The sequence below is a fragment of the Sprattus sprattus genome (assembly GCF_963457725.1).
Source record: "Sprattus sprattus genome assembly, chromosome: 5".
Taxonomy (NCBI): domain Eukaryota; kingdom Metazoa; phylum Chordata; class Actinopteri; order Clupeiformes; family Clupeidae; genus Sprattus; species Sprattus sprattus.
The window spans coordinates 36,072,217-36,089,862 of record NC_137924.1 but is presented as its reverse complement, the minus strand read 5'-3'; the positions used below and the strand labels follow the sequence as shown (position 1 = coordinate 36,089,862).

The window sequence follows — 17,646 nt, the reverse complement described above, 5'->3', positions numbered from 1 at the left end:
TGTCTTGATACTACAGATGGAACAGTATCACACCGAATAAAACAAAACTCATCAATTTCCTTCACTCGTTTATCGAATATTAACTCGGCCAGGATCCGTCCGCGGGGAGGCTGGTTGGGAAACTAGCCAACTTGATTAAGGGTCAGAAAGGCCACTGTGTTTAAGATGAGGGGAGAAATTAAGATGAAATACATTGTCCTACATAAATGTATGTTTTTAATAGCTTGCACTATACCGTTACGAGTCCATACTTTCAAACATGTAGGCCGCCTACCCAACTGCAATTCCTCTTAGGCCTAATGAGCGTGTAGGCTAAACCTACTTTCGGAATATAGGCTATTCTGGCAAGGCAGCCTTATTTCTTTATGACAGGCTATCCAAGATTATAGTTGCATTGCCCAAATACCATTACAGCCCTGGAACCCTTACGGAGAGGTGCGTTTATTTCGGAATCCGGCAAGACCAAACAAGGGTCTGGAATCCAACCCACAGGCCGCTAGGCTTCTCAGCGCGCGCACACACACACAATCGCTCACACTTGCACGCGCGCGCATGCATTTAAAGCAATGGAGACCTGTAAAACGTGCCACAGGATAACATGTTTAATGATGATCATCAGAAGTACAGTGATGCTCACAAAGTCCTCACATCTTTGGCAAATAGAAAAAATTCTACAATATTATTTGCTGTCAGTGATCTAAAATGTTGAAGTGTCCTAACTCCTAACTGCAACTCCTAATGTTCTCTGCTCCATGCAACATGAAGCTGTAGCAGGTCTTGCAGACTTTACGTGATGTGTGAATCACTCCAGTGACTTTTGGTTCAGCAATACACTGAAGATAATTTGTTTCATTGGGAAGAATGAGAAGAGCAATGACATAAACACCCACTACAATTTTGCTTCGACTTCTTACAACCATTACCTTCCCTCTCATGAAAAATAGCAACACATATTTACATGTCAATAGTTAGCCTACACAATCAGAATAGAAATCTGTAAATATAAAAATGACAGAAATAAAAAAACAACAGTACAAATATATAAAGATAAATATAAAGCTCTCTTTATACAATTCAGTGTACCTCTGAAATGAATATATTAGATGTTGAGAAAATCCACTTTGTAGAGCAAGCACAGATTTGTACTTGTCTTCTTGAATATCGTTACCCATGGTCATACCAGAAACAAGCACACCTTTAACAGCTCAATTAAAATATACCTCAACCATACATTGACACTGGACCTAACTCATTTCACTTATTAAAGCAAGAACAAGGGAAATAATATACTGGAAGCATAAATATAGTGATGCATTTAGGGAGTTTCCATCCTGAGTGCTTGTGGCAGCATATACTTGTGCCAATTCCTAGTTTCAGAATATGATGTTTGCACTGTTAAAACATACACATCTTTTAACAACTGCCAACCCACTTTTTTTGTATTACATGGCCAATGTGGGATGTGTGCAAAAAGTACCTGGTACCTGGGGATGCTTTATCTGTAACCAAAAATCAAAAAAAGATCAATTTGTCTGTTGACTGTTCTCTTCCACCCTCCACTCCTTCATTGATAATTTCAGCCAGAAGATGATCAAATATCAACATCTCAATCAGCATTCTCCATAATTCTGCCTACACTGAAGCCCTATATCTTTCCTTTCCCCCAAGAACAGCTGCCTCTAACTGCCACCTGATCCTGTGGTGTCATCACTGTGTAGGGACTGTGGGGACCCTGGTGGGGAAGTCTTTTCCGCCATAGAAGCATCTGATAATGAGCCGCTTGACCTTCCCCCAGGACCTGACATTTTTCGTGCTGCCTTGTTGCGGAGAAACATGCTGTTAGGGTGCTGGTCCTGGAGATGGATAAGAAGGGCGTCCTGTGATGGTGCAGTGAGGCCGCACTCTTCGCACACATAAAGTTTGCTGCGTCGTTCTTTGTAGGCGTACTGTTGTGTCACATTGTGGATCTTCTTCATGTGGGACTCCAGGGAGCAGCGCTGTGTAAACGCCTTTTCGCACACGTTACACTTGTACGGGCGAACACCTGAAGGAGTGTGTGAACATGGGATAGAAATTAGGTCATGGTTGTGCTTACATTTCTCCAACATTAAAAATGAGTAACCAAAAAATCAGAAATTAAAAGTTATTTGGAGGGGATTATACCTGTGTGAGTCCGAACATGCCTTTTGAGATCAAAGGTATCATTGAATCCCTTCCCACAGAAGTTGCAAAGGTGCCTCTTGGTGTCGTTATGGCACTTAAGGTGTCTGTTCAGCATGCGCTGATACTGAAAGGTCTTCTGGCATATCTGACACACAAAGCTGGGTGTTGTAGATTTGCCAGTGCCAGTGCCAGCTGAGTGTGTTGTTGTTGGAGCAGTGGGAGGAACAGTGGAAACAACTAGGTCTATACGGTCCTGGGTTTGAGAGTCACCAGGAAGCTCACCTGTAGTCACCTGTGGTAGGTAGAAAGAAAAGAAAGACACAAAGACAGTGAGACAGAGGTTAATTGTTCAACTATTTCTGGCAGATGTTTTTTCAGCAAATGAAGCATGGCTTCTCCTATGTATTTACTGCATAACACAGCAAAGTTGGCAGAATCTCACCTTTATCTTGGATCGTATATAATTGCTGTTGGCTGGTCTTTTACTGCTCTCAGGCGCTGGGCTAAAAGGCCGCCCCAATGAAGTTGAAGAGGGCAATTCAGCTGTTTGAACCAGTGGACAGGACTGATGAGTATGGATCTGAGTTTGGGTCTGCAAGTTGTGATCTTTTTGTGTGGAGAGGCATAAGGCAGACTCAGCAGGACTGGCCTCTGTCTCCTCAATAAACATGGGAGGTACCATAGATGCTAGAGAGGGGGGAAGGGGCAGAAAAAAAGACAAGGATGTTATAACAGACATGGTAAAACATTTAACTTAGCTGATAAAACGCTGCAATATTGATATAAATATATGCTACATTTAAAAGATCCTTTTCTACAGTGTGACTGTGAATAAAAGTAGGCTAAGTGACGAATTTTTGATCGGTAAGTCTGGTTCCTTTGAATCAAAACAATCACCATGGTGATATTAGCACCTTCACAGTGTGTGAATGCTGGTAATAAAACAACGCTATACATTCAAAGAAATACCAGCAAAATTGCAGGATAATATGTATTTCTGGAAACACTGTAGGAAGCTGCTCACAAACCTAGGCCAGCCATGCCCATAGGGCAAGTGTATGCAATGCATGTGGGTGTGTGTGGGTGAATGCTTTAAAAACCCTGAAAGGCAGGTGTGTGAGTGGATGTGCTGTCAGTAAATGCATTGTCTTGGAGACAGACACTCCAGTTACAGCTCTACCAGTCAGACCAGCCAAGCTTGAGGCACTGGTTTGCTTTTTTAAGGTGCTTGAGCTCAATACTACAGGGTGGATGCAATAGACATACATATTTTAGCTGTGTCATTGTTACACAACACCTTTTCATACATGCATTAAAACAAATATTTATATATTATTGACATAGAACATCCACGAAAGATCTGTTAGGTTGGACCTAACCATTAGATAAAAGTCGCACTCAAAATTAGTTAACGGTGTGAGAAGGAACCTAATAAATAGAGTATCGGTTTACCCAACAGATCCAGAATCATGGGATGGGCCGATATGCATTACCGTTAGGCTTAGTACGTCGATCTGAGGCATTACATTTGAGTACATGGGAGACTACGCCCTTTGATTCAAGTTTGTGCCTGCGCGCCCACCTTTACGTAAATGTGGGGACTAATCCCAGCGGGGCGTGGCGACAGTACTCGAACGGTGTAGCTGAGAAAACGCTACAAAACCATTTTAGCCTACACAATAACAGTTGGTAAAAGCTTTCTCTCGAGCTCATTATTTGTAGGCTACGCTTAAAGTTGCCATGCTAAAAAGAACGTAGATAGGCTATAGGTCTGCCCCGTTAGTGCGGTCTAATCTGTAACGTTAGGCTAACTGTTTGCTTACCCCTCCCTTTATCTACACCTGGACTGTGCTCTCAGACACAGTCGGACAATAGAGGCTATAAAACTGGGGAGTGTTTAAATGTTTAGGGATTTTTTTTTTTTTGAGACGCATTATAATTTCACGAACTAACGTCTATTTTTCGACTTTCTACCTAAATAAGACAATCGTTTGTAACTTTCCCGACACTAGGCTATAGGCTTGTTTAAACCTTAAAGATGTTCTTGGAGTTTTAGAAACTATGAATATGTTGACATGGTTTCAGTTTTCATATTGTGGATATTCTATTCTTTTGTTCAGATCAGAAGCCAAATAAACATTTTTGCGCGCGTAATTTACCTGTAGCCGAGGCCTTAAAAGGTTTAGAAAGTGTATTTTGTTGTAATGTAGACTAAATGATCAATGTCTTCATAACATTACTGCCACATAGGATCATCATAAAATGTAGACTTTGAGGCTCAACAGTGGGCTACTTTCGCTCTGCGCTAAACAATTGACATGAACGAACGCAGAGACGAGAAAATAGGATTCAGACAATGAATGTATTATTCGGTAAACAGGCATGTCAAAGGCAATGAGCACTGTGGAGTTTACCCACCATCAGCGGGCCGTGCCCTGTTTACTAAAGGTGTAGCGGGAAGGGAAGCCAAAGCAGGAGAGTCCGTTATTTCCTTCCCTACACTAAACATTAACCAAGAGTCCAGCGCCAATATAGCTTTCCCGGTTTTTGTCCCCCTAGTTTATTCTCTAAATTAATAGTGTTGTCATCATTGCATTTACATTTTAAAGTAACCCAATAGCCTAGGCTCCTCTATGAAGTCTATAAGCTAATCAATCAATGCAATTTCAGAATAGCACCAACCTACAGCAATTTAAAACATCCATCCAGCAATATACACAACACAACAAAGTCACATTTAAGGCTATCGGCTATCATGTAGTTCCAACTATGGTTTAAAACATAAATGAAAACCATCATTAATACATTAACGCGTTATTTGCACACTGCAGTTAAATACAATTATCAAACAACTGAACAATTCGATAGACCTTATGCGCATTCGATTAGGCCTAAATGTCACATTGGCCTAAACAATATCAATCAACTGCCCAATGCTAAAGTTATAGTTTACTATAAACTATAATACACTACATAATACAATATAAATTAGTAAATAAAAATACGATTAACATACTTTTTATTGAACTATTAATAATAGCCTATGGCACTATTAGCCTCTGATAGCCTCATCAAAAGGCTACAATATTTTTTTAAACATGATCTGCAGGTCAATCGAACCAAAACAAGGTCTTTAAGGGTGATAGGTTTAGCTATGCCAACGCTGGGATGGTTTGGCAATAAACAGAATACTATTCCGTTAGATGACCATGTGCGTTATCTGATACCAAAGTTTGCTACTCTACTTTGCATATGCTCAGCCTTTTCTGATCAAACACAAAATAACATTCGCCACACAATTAGGCGACATGAGGTTCAATTGTATTTGTTAGAATTAATTATCGTAGCCTATCCCCTTGGGTTCGGCCAATTGTTCTACACTTTTGACAGGCTTATCAACATAAGTCGGCTAAAGTAGGCCCGTAAGAAATATACTATTGAGCAAACGTTATGTTCTTTAGACGAGCCTAATTGAGTCGACAATGTTGCAACCAACGGGTCTCAAGTTATAAGGAAGCCATTTGGGTCTGAAGGTCAACTGAAAGAGTCGTAACGGCTCCTTCTTTTTCATAACACATCTCAATAGCTTACAATAGACCATATGAAATTACACATAAAAAGTTACAACCATGAAGTTACAATTTGGGGATAAGATACCTGGGTCCGTGTCACTCTAAAACAACGTCAAATGAGCTATCTTTTATAACCAACATAGGCTTCCGAAACTAAGAAAGTTAATATTTGGTCTTATAGCAGCCTATATGCCAAACTTCTTAAAAGCAACAAGTTAAAATGCCAGTTTAAGTTGCTGCAGCAACTTACCATCATAGAAAATATAATAACTTTGACCACGTTTGTTTGTTTGATCCCCCCCCGACCGTTATGCGTAAAAGCTATCACACCAGAGAAAAAGAATGGTCCGTCAACGTTAGGGGTCTCACCTGGAATATAGATATCTCCACGCTCATGGTCGGGCAGCTCGCCCCAGTTCCGTTTACCCGGAGAGAACCTTGCCTTTTTCACAAGGAATGCTCGAGGCATGGTCTACTCTTGGTCACCCGCTATCTTCCACGAGCTCACTATCGTGGGTCACAATTACGAACTTAGTAAACGGGTAGATATAGTAATAAGTTAGACGATGAAAAGTAAAAAGAAGACTTCGTTCATAACTGTGTCCTCACACGACGAGCTCCTTTTCCGTTCTCTTCAAAGTTATACCTACGCAGGTAGCCTGCTCAGTCCTCTCCCACTATTTCGCCGTTTTCCAGACTGCTCCTTCTACTTCGTGTGCTTCCTCCTAAGCTAAGTGGAGTGTTGCAAAGGTGCGTCTCAGGTAAACTCAGGGAGGTCTACGTGCTGAAAATATTAACGGAGAAAAAAGCGGATGCTGGATAAATATTCCGTGTCATATACACCCAAAGACACGACGAATTCAAAGGTTGACCTAAGCGCAGGTACTCATTTCAGCAGGAAACAGGTAACAGCGCGCATGCGTCTGGGAAATAACGGTGACAACAAACCTGATCCAGGCTGCTCTACGTCTTACCTGTTCGACCGGTTTTCTTTTCTTTCCGTTCCCTTCATCACCACCCTGCGTCGAGTTCAACAAGATAGATAGAGTACTGCTACTGCGAGGAAGGGGGTTAAAATTCTTAATTATTTTGAAGAATAATCATTTTGTCTGACATTAGCTCCCAGAGTGTAACTTCATGCGAACAGAGGAACATAGGCCTATGTTTGCAGAAGGCTAGAGAAACGATTGGAAAGTAGCCTATATCATCAACGTGAGTTATTATAGCCTATAGGCCTTATTTGAACTCTTTTGAGGACCACACATGACTCACATCAGACTCACAATGGTCACAATTAAGGAATCAGGCTTAATGTCAGTTCATTGCATTTAAAATTTAAATAATCAAATTCAAACAAAAGGTTTAGTTCAAAGACTGCGAGAGGACTCCATAAACCTGATTTTGAATAAGTAGATTCCCTTTTTGGGTGTGTAGCCTAGGCCTACTGGTTGAGCCAGTGTCAGTGGCATGATTGCAGCCAAGTAGCAAGCAAGGGGTTAGAAATGAAACTACACTGTGAAACTAAATCTTCAGTTGCATATTAAATATCTGCAGACAAAAGTATTATTCATGAATCATTTGTTTGTCTTTTTAATTACAATAGCACACCACACCCAGTTCCCCCAGGACAGTCTTCAATGTCTTGTCTTTTCAGTCATCCCCCTCCCTAACCAAAATACTGCCCCTGTCTGTTCTAAACATGGCAGCTGATGCTGGAATTGATCAACATTATTGGCCAGAAACATTTCAGTAACTACTGTCTTAAATTAGTTGCCTGCATGATTATACTTCAGCAACAACATAAGCGGAATATTTTTTAAATTGTCTCCAAATTTCAAAAAAATGTGTAAACTAAGTTCATACTCTTCTAAAGTGGTAACCCTGAGAGTAGTTACTTTCTTAGAAGTAAAATTATTTTATCACTAATCACTGTAGACACCACAAAGGCTCTGTCACCATAGTCTCAAATGACAATTGCATTATATGCAACTGTTTATTAAAACCATCTGGTTCAGTGCTGTTTAACAACAAAAAATACAAGTAAGTTAGCTTTATACTGTATATTCTACTGTGAATTGCTGTTCGATTTTGCTGTGTCAAGTTAGAGCAGTTCCATCATTTCAGATTGTTTTATGATTATGACTGTGCTCCATCGTGGTTTTCCACAGGTAAGAACAAGGATCATTAAGCAAACGGTAGATACAGGAAAAGGCCAAATTAGTTGAAAGCAAAGGGTGGAGGATTCAGTGCGAAGTACACAAGGAAGAAAGAGAAAGAGGGAGTATGTGTGTTTAGAATGAACAGTATGTTGTTTGGGCTGTTGGAGTGGTTGGGGCAGAATAGCTACCCAGTTTCCCCTTGTGTTTTTCACCCTCCCTTCCTCTTTGACACTGCCTCACCTCACTGCTCTCCTCTTTTTGCCCTATAAATTGCCTTATAAACCCCAGTAGCTGTCCAGCAAACTCTAACGCTTAATAATACATATAGATGCCTAATTTTTACAAATGTTTTCACACATATAGACAAAGCTAAACAAACATATTTTTGATTGCTTGATGTCTGTTTACTCTGTCCCCTGACATAATAGTGGTTGTTTGATTAACCTTTATCATTTTAAGCTTATTAGAACATATTTCACCTATTTATTGGGTTTCATGGACTTAGAGAGAAATATCTAAATGGTGTGGCGGGAAAGTGAATAGCTTAATGACAACCTGAAACAGCCTATTATTTTTTCCTTCAGCCATCAGATTAGTCCACTGTTTCTTTCGTTTTTGTCCTCACTCTACATTCTACACTAATCTCATATGAGAACAGACAACTGTAGGCACAGGCAGGATCTGTTACCTGTCTTTGTGCTCACACGATTTGGTACTAAAAATATGATGCATGACATCTCTGATTCAGTTAAGATAAAATATTTTAGTCACAAACAAAAGTTCACCTGGTCCTGCTTTTCCACATTCATGTGTGTATCACTAGGCACTAGGCCTGTGGAACATAATGTTGGTGAATGTGAAAGAAGATTAGCCCACATTATATTTTTCCCTCAGCACGCAATAGATCACCCATGTACACACAATGGCCCCACAGACACAGAAAAACATTTCCGCATAAGTTAGAGTTGTTATGCATAGCCTACTTGTTAATCTTGTTACACCCGTGGCAAGACCTCGTTGAAGCTCTTTATTGGATAATGCTGATATGGTTTTAATGTTTCCCCACAAACTTAATAGACTTGGACACGGACAAACAATATTTTTTTTAAAAAGTTTCCTCATGATATGTACAACGTATCAAACATTAGATACAAATATTTTAATGTTCAATTCAAACCTGTAGGCGCTATGAGCCAGCTACTACGGGGGATTTTAAGCGATGGGGAAAATACCGTCGACAGTTACTCTCGACATGCCGAGACAAGTAGCCTATCACTTGTCGAGCTAAAGTACCGTTAGGATTTTAATGTGGTTTGGGACGTCTGCAGTGGGACAGACTGTTTTCTATTTGAAATATAAGGCTAATAATATTGGAGCTCAATTCGCAGTGTGACAAGATTTTCAATCCTGTCGATGGTCAAAATGAAACATCGGTATAGCACCTCATGTAAGACAGTCTTCTGATTTCTGTGGGTAGATTACCAAGGAACACCTTTCGTAACCTTTGTACATTGCAGCAATTTACAAGTGAAGACGTAGATTTTAGTGAGGTATTCTCACGCACGCACACACACGGACACACAAAGTCTGCTCCCTGGTGTTCAATGCATTGGCACATAGCAAAAATGGTAAACAAAAAAAAAAATTACAGTTGAAATGTTGCGTTCGCTTCAAGGTGTAAAGCATTTATTTGTAATGTTACCTCTTTTACAATGCTTGGGTTGTCAATATGTACAAATCTGATAGCTTTGGTTTATATGGTGTAATGAAGAAAATGTAAATCTTAAAACCTAAAACAGAATATTTATGGAAACATTTAGGCTATTTAGTCTGTATAAGACCCTACCAATATTCCTCTATATTTCAGCGGTTACAAATTACAACCAGCAATTTAAGTCCAACGGTTTTTAATGTTATGATTGCACATGGCATTTCATCATGGGAATGGATTAGGCTACTCAACAGCTGAAATTGTCAAGACTGGAGTTATAATTTGCCAGTTGAGGTGTGAGAAATCCTACTAATCAGATCAACTAATAAGTCAACTAATAATAGCTTTGCAAAACTCTCATCATTACAACATATTACAGCAAATTCAACAGGGACCACACATTAGCAAATATTTTCTGTATGCACACACACACCATTTCAAATGCTTAGTCCAACAGCACAGGTGTGATGATAAGAGGTGCTTCATTCTTGCCTGACTTATTGGTGCAAGGGCTGAAGAAAGGCTGAATGGGCTTGCAGAACGTATCTTGAAAGGTGTAAATGTGTATCTTCGCTTCCACGTTATAAAAGGACACCTGGCCCTTATCATAATCCACAAACACCCCAATTTTTTGTGGCCGTAGGGTGACGGGCAGGGTGGTGGAAGGCTCTGTGCGGAAGGCGTAGTTGTTCTTGTCTCGCAGGCTGAGAAACCAGTATCCATTGCTGGGGTTCACTGTGATTTTGCCCTTCCTGTTGATGGAGCTACTGGCTACACCCACGTCCCAGTCAGTTTTACCCCCCACCTCCACCTCCCAGTAGTGTCGCCCCGAGTCAAAGCCTTCTCGGCCCAGTACACACACCACACGGTCAAAGCGTTCTGGGTTGTCTGGAAGCGGCTGGTGCCGGTCACCGCACCTCACCTTCTTCCTGTCATCTGCCAGAATGAGTCGAGGGTGGGCGGTGTTTGGATCCAGAGTGATGTCCGCTGTCAGTGGAGTACAATGAAGGAGTGAGTTGGGGTTATGCTCAGGCTTATATCCCTCTTAAATTATATAATTCTAGCCTGGTTTATAAAATCGGCAATATTAATTTATAGGCAATTCATTTATCAAGTTCAGTTAAGGAATGGAAAAGTCTTTTAAACAACACCATGACTCAGAGGTTGCCAATTATTTGAGTCATGGCTGTGCATAAACCCTTAGAACAAACCTGTGTAGTCTTGCATCCTCTTCTGTTCTGAAAAAGAAACAGTCACAGTGATTGTACTGTGGAGCTGAAAATATAGCGGGAATTGAAATGGTAAAGTCAATGAGAAAAATGTTACTTACTTGGCTGAAGCGTCATCACAGGGGGATCCATATGATTTTTGATACCTGTTTAAATTGAACGTGTAAAGAATAAGCACAATTGATATGGCTTAAAAGGTGGGAACATGTGTTTCTAAATACACATTACTTTGGTTGTAAGTCTGGCAATGATTCAATGATAATAAGCTCGAGTGAAGCTAATATTCTTAGAAACTCCAAATGTGCAATATAAAAGACATAAAACCCTAATTTATTTATTTTTAAGAAAAAATAAAGACCTGAATCCTTGTAACTACAACTTAAAGGAAAGTTCAGAAGTGTTCCGATTCAGTTGTGGAAGTCCATACATTTTCAGTTTGTCACTTTTAGACACTGACATTTTCTTCTCAATTTCTTATTTTGAATATTCATTGCATTAACTCCATACATAAAAAAGGAATTTGTAGTATCTAAAAAGGTGAACACATTTTCCATCACCAAGTTATGACAGAACACTTACACGAATCAACACTAGGTGGCACTACAACACACTACACGATTATGGCAACAGGATTATGACCTTAACCTTTTTAGTGAATGACTTCATGAACTTTGTGGCATTATAAACAACCAAAATGTAGGGCTACACCCAATGTCTAATCTTTCATATTTGTATTTAATCAATTAATCTAGTGTATAGAGTATGCATGGGAGCAAATAGACCATGAATATGCATACTATATAACCTTTTACAGAATCTAAAGCACATGCAGCTCATTAATGGGGTAAGATTGACACTATGTACGTATATTGTTATAGATAAATAGAACCAAGGGAAATGCATGCTGATGAGAGTATCTGAATATTCACTATTCAGTGAAGTTTGTTATTCACATGAACCTCTTGCATTGATCTTGGTATTTCCTGCCAGAAATGTCACTCATACTCACCTACTTCTGGAAGTCTGTGTAACTCTTCCTGGAAGCGCTCCAGTAGCTGACATAGACTCTGGTACACCTGCCTGGTGCACAGGTCCGAGGTCACAGAGACCCCAGACCAGTCTTTGATTGGTGGAGGACTAGAAAGGGTCGAGTAGTAGCTCTGAACAGAGGAAATAAAGGACGAGTCTTAGGCTGTGAACTCTTATACATGGATCTTTAGATTAGAGATTCTGAATAAAATATACTACCTCAGTATGGCTTATATGTGCATAATTCTATAACTTCAGGTTTACCTTTCTTTTATTGTACAGTGAATTCATGATCAGCATCTTACAGCCAAGTTCAGAGTACCAAGGAACTTAACAACAGTCGAGATACAAGATGTTGATGTGCTGCTATCTTGTTCTTTCTGTGGCCTTGCATGGATATGACTGTTTGTCATGTAAGTAGATCTGCTTACTGGATATTATCTAATAGAATGAATAAATAAGGCATGAGTGTACCAGAGCATCCTGGGAAACGAAGTCCTAGTAGCACTGACCGTAAGGCACTTCACGTAGTTGTCTGAACGCAGCAGGTTCCCCAGAGTAAAGCTCCTCTTCCTCAGCTCCAGCACCTCCTGCTCCAGCTCTCGGATCATCCCCTCGGCCTGGTGCTCCGCCGAGCGTCTGTTGATCTCGATCACCTCCAGCAGCTCCGCCTGGCTCCGCTCAATAGACTCCACCAGTGCTGAGAACACGCGCACACTTCCCTGAGTCTCCCGCTCGGCAGACATCTTTAATCGAATGATGGAATATGCAGGTTGGGGAGTGTGGGTGGGGGTTTGAATTATGATTAGTGATACTTCACTTAGTTGAAATGGATGCAATCATCTGCGTGCTGCTCTTACTGTTCTTGTAGTGTATTGTGCATTAGGGTGTAAGTGAAACTGCTGGTAAACACTGAATGCTCATGTCCCATGTTAGCTTACCTGGATGTCCAACATGGATGATTTGATTTCCTCCACCTTTCTCTGTCGCTCGCTAATCTTTTCCTTTATCTCAAGCTTTGTGATGCCTATGTGTGACTGGGAGGTATACAGAGAAAGAAATGGTTCATTTTGAAAAGAACAAATTTGTCTTTAAAAAAAAGCATTTCTAGTAAACCCCTTGTTATCAGTAGACCACACTACTACAACATCTTTGGACAAGATCAGGTGGCCCAAGGAAACACAGACAAATAATGGATGTGTACCCCCCCCCCCCCCCCCCCTTGTACTATACATTGCTTTGAATGGAAACTTCTGCCAAATAATGAAATAATAAATAAAGCTTATTCTACTTTTTGGATCCAAGAAGTCACAGATGTCTCTGACCCACCTTACTCTCTTCCCACTGGCTCTCTGCTGAGACGGTGCTGTGAGACTGATGCTCGTGCTCAGCACACTCCACACAGATGCACTGCTGGTCCGTCCTGCAGAACATCTCTAGCTGCTGGTGGTGCTTTGGGCAGAGCTCCACCTCTTTGGCGTCTGCAGCCCCGCTCAGCGTATACCTCCGGTAGGACACCCGGCGCGTGAAGCCCGAGGCGGAGGATGGATCCGCGTCCAGAGGCAGCGTCACCATAGTCGTGACTGTGGTGTCCTCTCGCAGTGAGTTCTTGGGCACCTTTCTCTTCACCTGTGTGAAGAGATCCCCCGGTATCTCCCCAGGTTTGGTGAGCCGCTCCTCTCCTCTACCGCAGGCAGCTTTATCTCTCCCCCCGCAGGCCCCCTCCTCTCCCGTCATCCGCTTGAACTGCTCCGTGATCTCACGCAGGGTGCGGTTGATGTGGAGCTGGGGCTTCTTCTGGAAGGTCTCTTTGCAGAGGGGGCACTGGCACAGCTTGGCGCTCTCCCAGTAGCGGCCGATGCAGGCCTTGCAGAAGCTGTGACCGCATGGCGTGGAGACGGGGTTGTCAAACACATCCAGACAGATGGAACACTGGAACTGCTCCTCCGACAGGAAGCTACGGGAGAAAGGCATGTCTAGGGAGGAGGACAGGAGAGGAGGAGGAAGGAGAGGAGGAGGACAGGAGAGAAGGGGAAGGAGAGAAGGAGGACAGGAGAGAGAGGGAAGGAGAGAAGGAGGATATGTGAGAGAAGGATTCATTAGAATAGAAACTATATATATATATATATATATATATATATAATATAAACAGGTTTGAATCATGTTGGGCAGAGATTGACAAAAGAGCTGAGCAAAATGGCCCCTCTCTCTGAACAGGAAGGAGAAAGTGCTCCCCCAATGACATTAAAGCAGTCAAAGTGAGTTAAGGGCATGGGATATAATGAGGGCAATGCCATTTTTCAAAACTCTTTTGACAACTCCCAGGAGATATGAGATGCATCATGCGTGTTTGACTGGCAAGAAGAAAAAGATAAGACTGCACTTTTCTACTTGAACTATGCACTAATTATTTTATCAACCCATCATCAACTGGAATGAAACCTGACTGGAATCTTTGGAGCAAAACATTGCTGTTCAGTTACGTAACTGAACAGCAATGTGCTTGTGTCACTAGAACACATGAAGCACCTCATGTGTTTGTGCTTCTCACACTGCGTAGTCACTGGAACACATATAACACCTCATGTGTTTGTGCTTCTCATGCTATTCTCTTCTTGTTACCATTGTGTAAGACAGTGTCCCAATCCTAACAGGTGAGGTCATGTGTACACAGCTAATGATAACATGTCAATAGAACAGATATACTTTTGATACATACAACTTGATACATACAACTTTAAAGTACACAGGTAGAGGCACACTGACAGAGACTAGAAAATCAGATAAAAGCCCAAACGGTTCAAAATAAAAGTCTATAGAAGTAAATTGACTTATAATCATGTAAACTTACGTATCCACTTGTACCTTAACAAACGGATTACATTTTCACATATAATTGCTGCAGTGCTGTAGTCTTCACAAACAGCTTCCTGCCATGCTCTACCCTAAAATCAGGGTCTAGAGAATGAGGCCAAAACTCACTCGTTTCTATTGGCTGGCAATCGACACAGAAAATATGATTTGAAACAAAAAAAGTGTTTGTGCAGCCTCAGCTATGCACTTGCACATGACATGCACATGCACAGCATGCTTTACATGGTATAGCATTTAGATCAATGGCAGACAGGCAGACAAATTATGACATTCACCTGCATCTTACCTGTTCAAGTAGCTTCTCACCTCTCCAGACCACTGCTTTAGTCACCAAAGTTCTATGGAAGTTGTCTGGTGAACTCTGTCTAACTCTCTATTCACACACGTGTGGGGGAGTGTGCCTTCTCTAAGGTTGCTGGTGTTACAGATCCCTTAAGACAGCCAGGCAAGACTGATGTTAGTCCCTACACACACTGGCTTTAGTCAACTGGGCTGCGGGCTTACACAGCTCCTCCTCCTGGTCCTCCTCCTCCTCTGTTAACAATTGGACACAATGCAAACCAACTCGTCTGACAGGAGTTTACTAGTGGACACCATGGATGTACTGTGTGTGTGACTATTTGACATGCAGCACAACAGTTTTTATTATTAGTAAGATCCAGATCCAGCAGAATGTTCAGCTTAAATCGGTTGGTTTGGGAATTTTCACAAATAGTAAGAGGGTCAAAGAGTTCAGAACAAAAGGGAATTTTATCTTGCAGGATATAATTTTTGTTGGTCAATGTTACGCCCCAACTTTAGTGGCCCTATGGGGCGAACAAACAATCCACCACTGACCCAAGTAACTACTAAAACACATTTTAAAAGTACCAAATCCATGGGATTTATTAACAACAAGTACATAACACTACTTGACAAAATCCCAGGTTGAGAGGCAGCAAGACCAACAGTCCTCAAGCTAGAAGCCTCCCTCCTGCAGCAGGAAACTGGAGTCTTTAAGTGCTGCTTGATCACCTGGCCAGGTGCATCTCATCTGGTCAGGTGCATCTCATCTGGCCATCAGGGGAACACAACATGGGCAGAGCTACAGAAAAGGGAGGGAAAGTGACAAACAAAGAACACAACACATGTGGTCGTAACAGTCAACAATAACAGGTGAGTGGAAAAAAAGAAGTTGAGCTGGAACGGGTTCCATCCGGGTGTTCTGCGGGTACATTCCGTCTAAGAAGGCTCTTATCTCGGCACCGATAGCACCGGCTCATTTAGAGGGTGGTATTATCTAGATGCAAATGCATCTGGTGAACACATTCAGCAAAGTGACACACAAATAGTCAGATAAGAGGGGAGAAGAAATAAAGGGGAGATGAAGGTGCATGCCAACACGTATGAGATCAACTGGTGTTAGCTCTGACCTTAAAGCACTAAGACTAGGCCATGCAGTTTGGAGTGTGCGCACGCAAGTGTTTGTGTGTGCTTCAATGGGACAACTTTGTTGCATCATTTTGTATTAGTTGGGTACTAAAGCTTAACTGCTTCACCAAAAGCAGCAGTTGTACAAGGAAGGCAAGAGTGTATATCTACAACCCCAAATCAGAAAAAGTTGGGACGGTATGGAAAATGTAGATAAAAAAGAAAGCAGTGATTTATACATGTACCTTGACTTGTATTTCATTGCAGACAGTATGAACACAAGATATTTAATGTTTTGTGTGGTCAACTTCATTTCATTTGTAAACATACATCCATTCCTGCCACACATTCTAAAGAAAGTTGGGACGGGGGCAATTTAGGGGTAGGTAGATTAATAAATAATAACATGATTTGAAACAAGTGATGTCAACAGGCCATTGTAACCATGATTTGGTATCAGGCCTAGGAAAGGCCTAGTCCTTTAGGAGCAAAGATGGGCAGAGGATCACCAGTTTACCAACAAATGCATGAACAAATAGTTAAAATGTTTAAAAACAATGTTTCTCAAAGAAGGAAGGGAATTGGATGTTTTACCCTCCACGGTGCATAACATAATTCAAAGATTCAAGGAATCTGGAGGAATTTCAGTGCGTAAAGGGCAAGGGCACAAACCTAATATGAATAGCCGTGATCTTCGATCCCTGAGGCACTGCATCAAGTACCGGCATTCATCTATAATTGAAATAACCACATGGGCTCAGGATTACTTTGGCAAACCTTTGTCAAGCGCTACAATACGTAGTTACATTCAAAAATGGCAGTTAAAACTTTACTGTGCCAAAAGGAAGCCTTATGTTATCCGTGTCCAGAAGCGCCGTTGACTTCTCTGGGCTTGGAGGCATCTGGGATGGACCTTCACACAGTGGAGTGTATTGTGGTCAGACAAATCAGTATTTCAGGTCTTTTTTGGAGGAAATGGACGCCATGTGTTCCGGACCAAAGAAGAAAAGGACCATCCAAACTGTTACCAGCAACAAGTCCAAAAGCCAGGGTCTGTCATGGTATGGGGTTGTGTCAGTGCCCTTGGCAAAGGTAACTTTCACTTCTGTGATTGCACCATTAATGCCAAAAATTACATAGAGATTTTGGAGCATAATGTGCTGCCTTCAAGACCACATCCTTTCCAGGGAAGACCATGCACATTTCAACAAGACGATGCAAAACCACATTCTGCATACATTTCAAAGGCATAGCTGAGGAAGAAGGGTGTGCGGGTGCTGGACTGGCCTAATAGAGAATAGAGAGCAAAATGTGACTCCGTACCATTGCACACCTTAAGACTTCTTTGCAGGAAGAATGGGACAAAGTTACACCTGAAACACTTCCCCACTTGGTGTCTTCAGTCCCTAAACGTTGTTAAAGTGTTGTGAAAAGGAAAGGCAACATTACTAGTGATAAATGTTTTACTGTCCCAACTTTTTTTGAAAAGTGTTTATTTT

The 17,646-nt window shown here is 41.4% G+C and overlaps 2 protein-coding genes across 2 annotated transcripts; both read right to left on the bottom strand.

Annotated features, from left to right (window-relative positions):
* Nucleotides 1–1,679: 1,679 nt before the first annotated feature.
* Nucleotides 1,680–6,204, bottom strand: ovol1a (ovo-like zinc finger 1a; the record flags this gene model as incomplete). Its single annotated transcript, XM_080838763.1, has 4 exons — nucleotides 1,680–2,044; nucleotides 2,164–2,455; nucleotides 2,606–2,850; nucleotides 6,105–6,204. The coding sequence occupies 4 exons, from the start codon at nucleotides 6,202–6,204 to the stop codon at nucleotides 1,680–1,682; spliced, it is 1,002 nt and encodes a 333-aa protein (XP_080694889.1).
* Nucleotides 6,205–10,050: 3,846 nt separating this feature from the next.
* Nucleotides 10,051–13,837, bottom strand: LOC308366157 (E3 ubiquitin-protein ligase TRIM39; the record flags this gene model as incomplete). The annotated part of the gene is made up of 5 exons (XM_080839792.1): nucleotides 10,051–10,592; nucleotides 11,844–11,994; nucleotides 12,376–12,609; nucleotides 12,805–12,900; nucleotides 13,193–13,837. The coding sequence occupies 5 exons, from the start codon at nucleotides 13,835–13,837 to the stop codon at nucleotides 10,051–10,053; spliced, it is 1,668 nt and encodes a 555-aa protein (XP_080695918.1).
* Nucleotides 13,838–17,646: the final 3,809 nt, after the last annotated feature.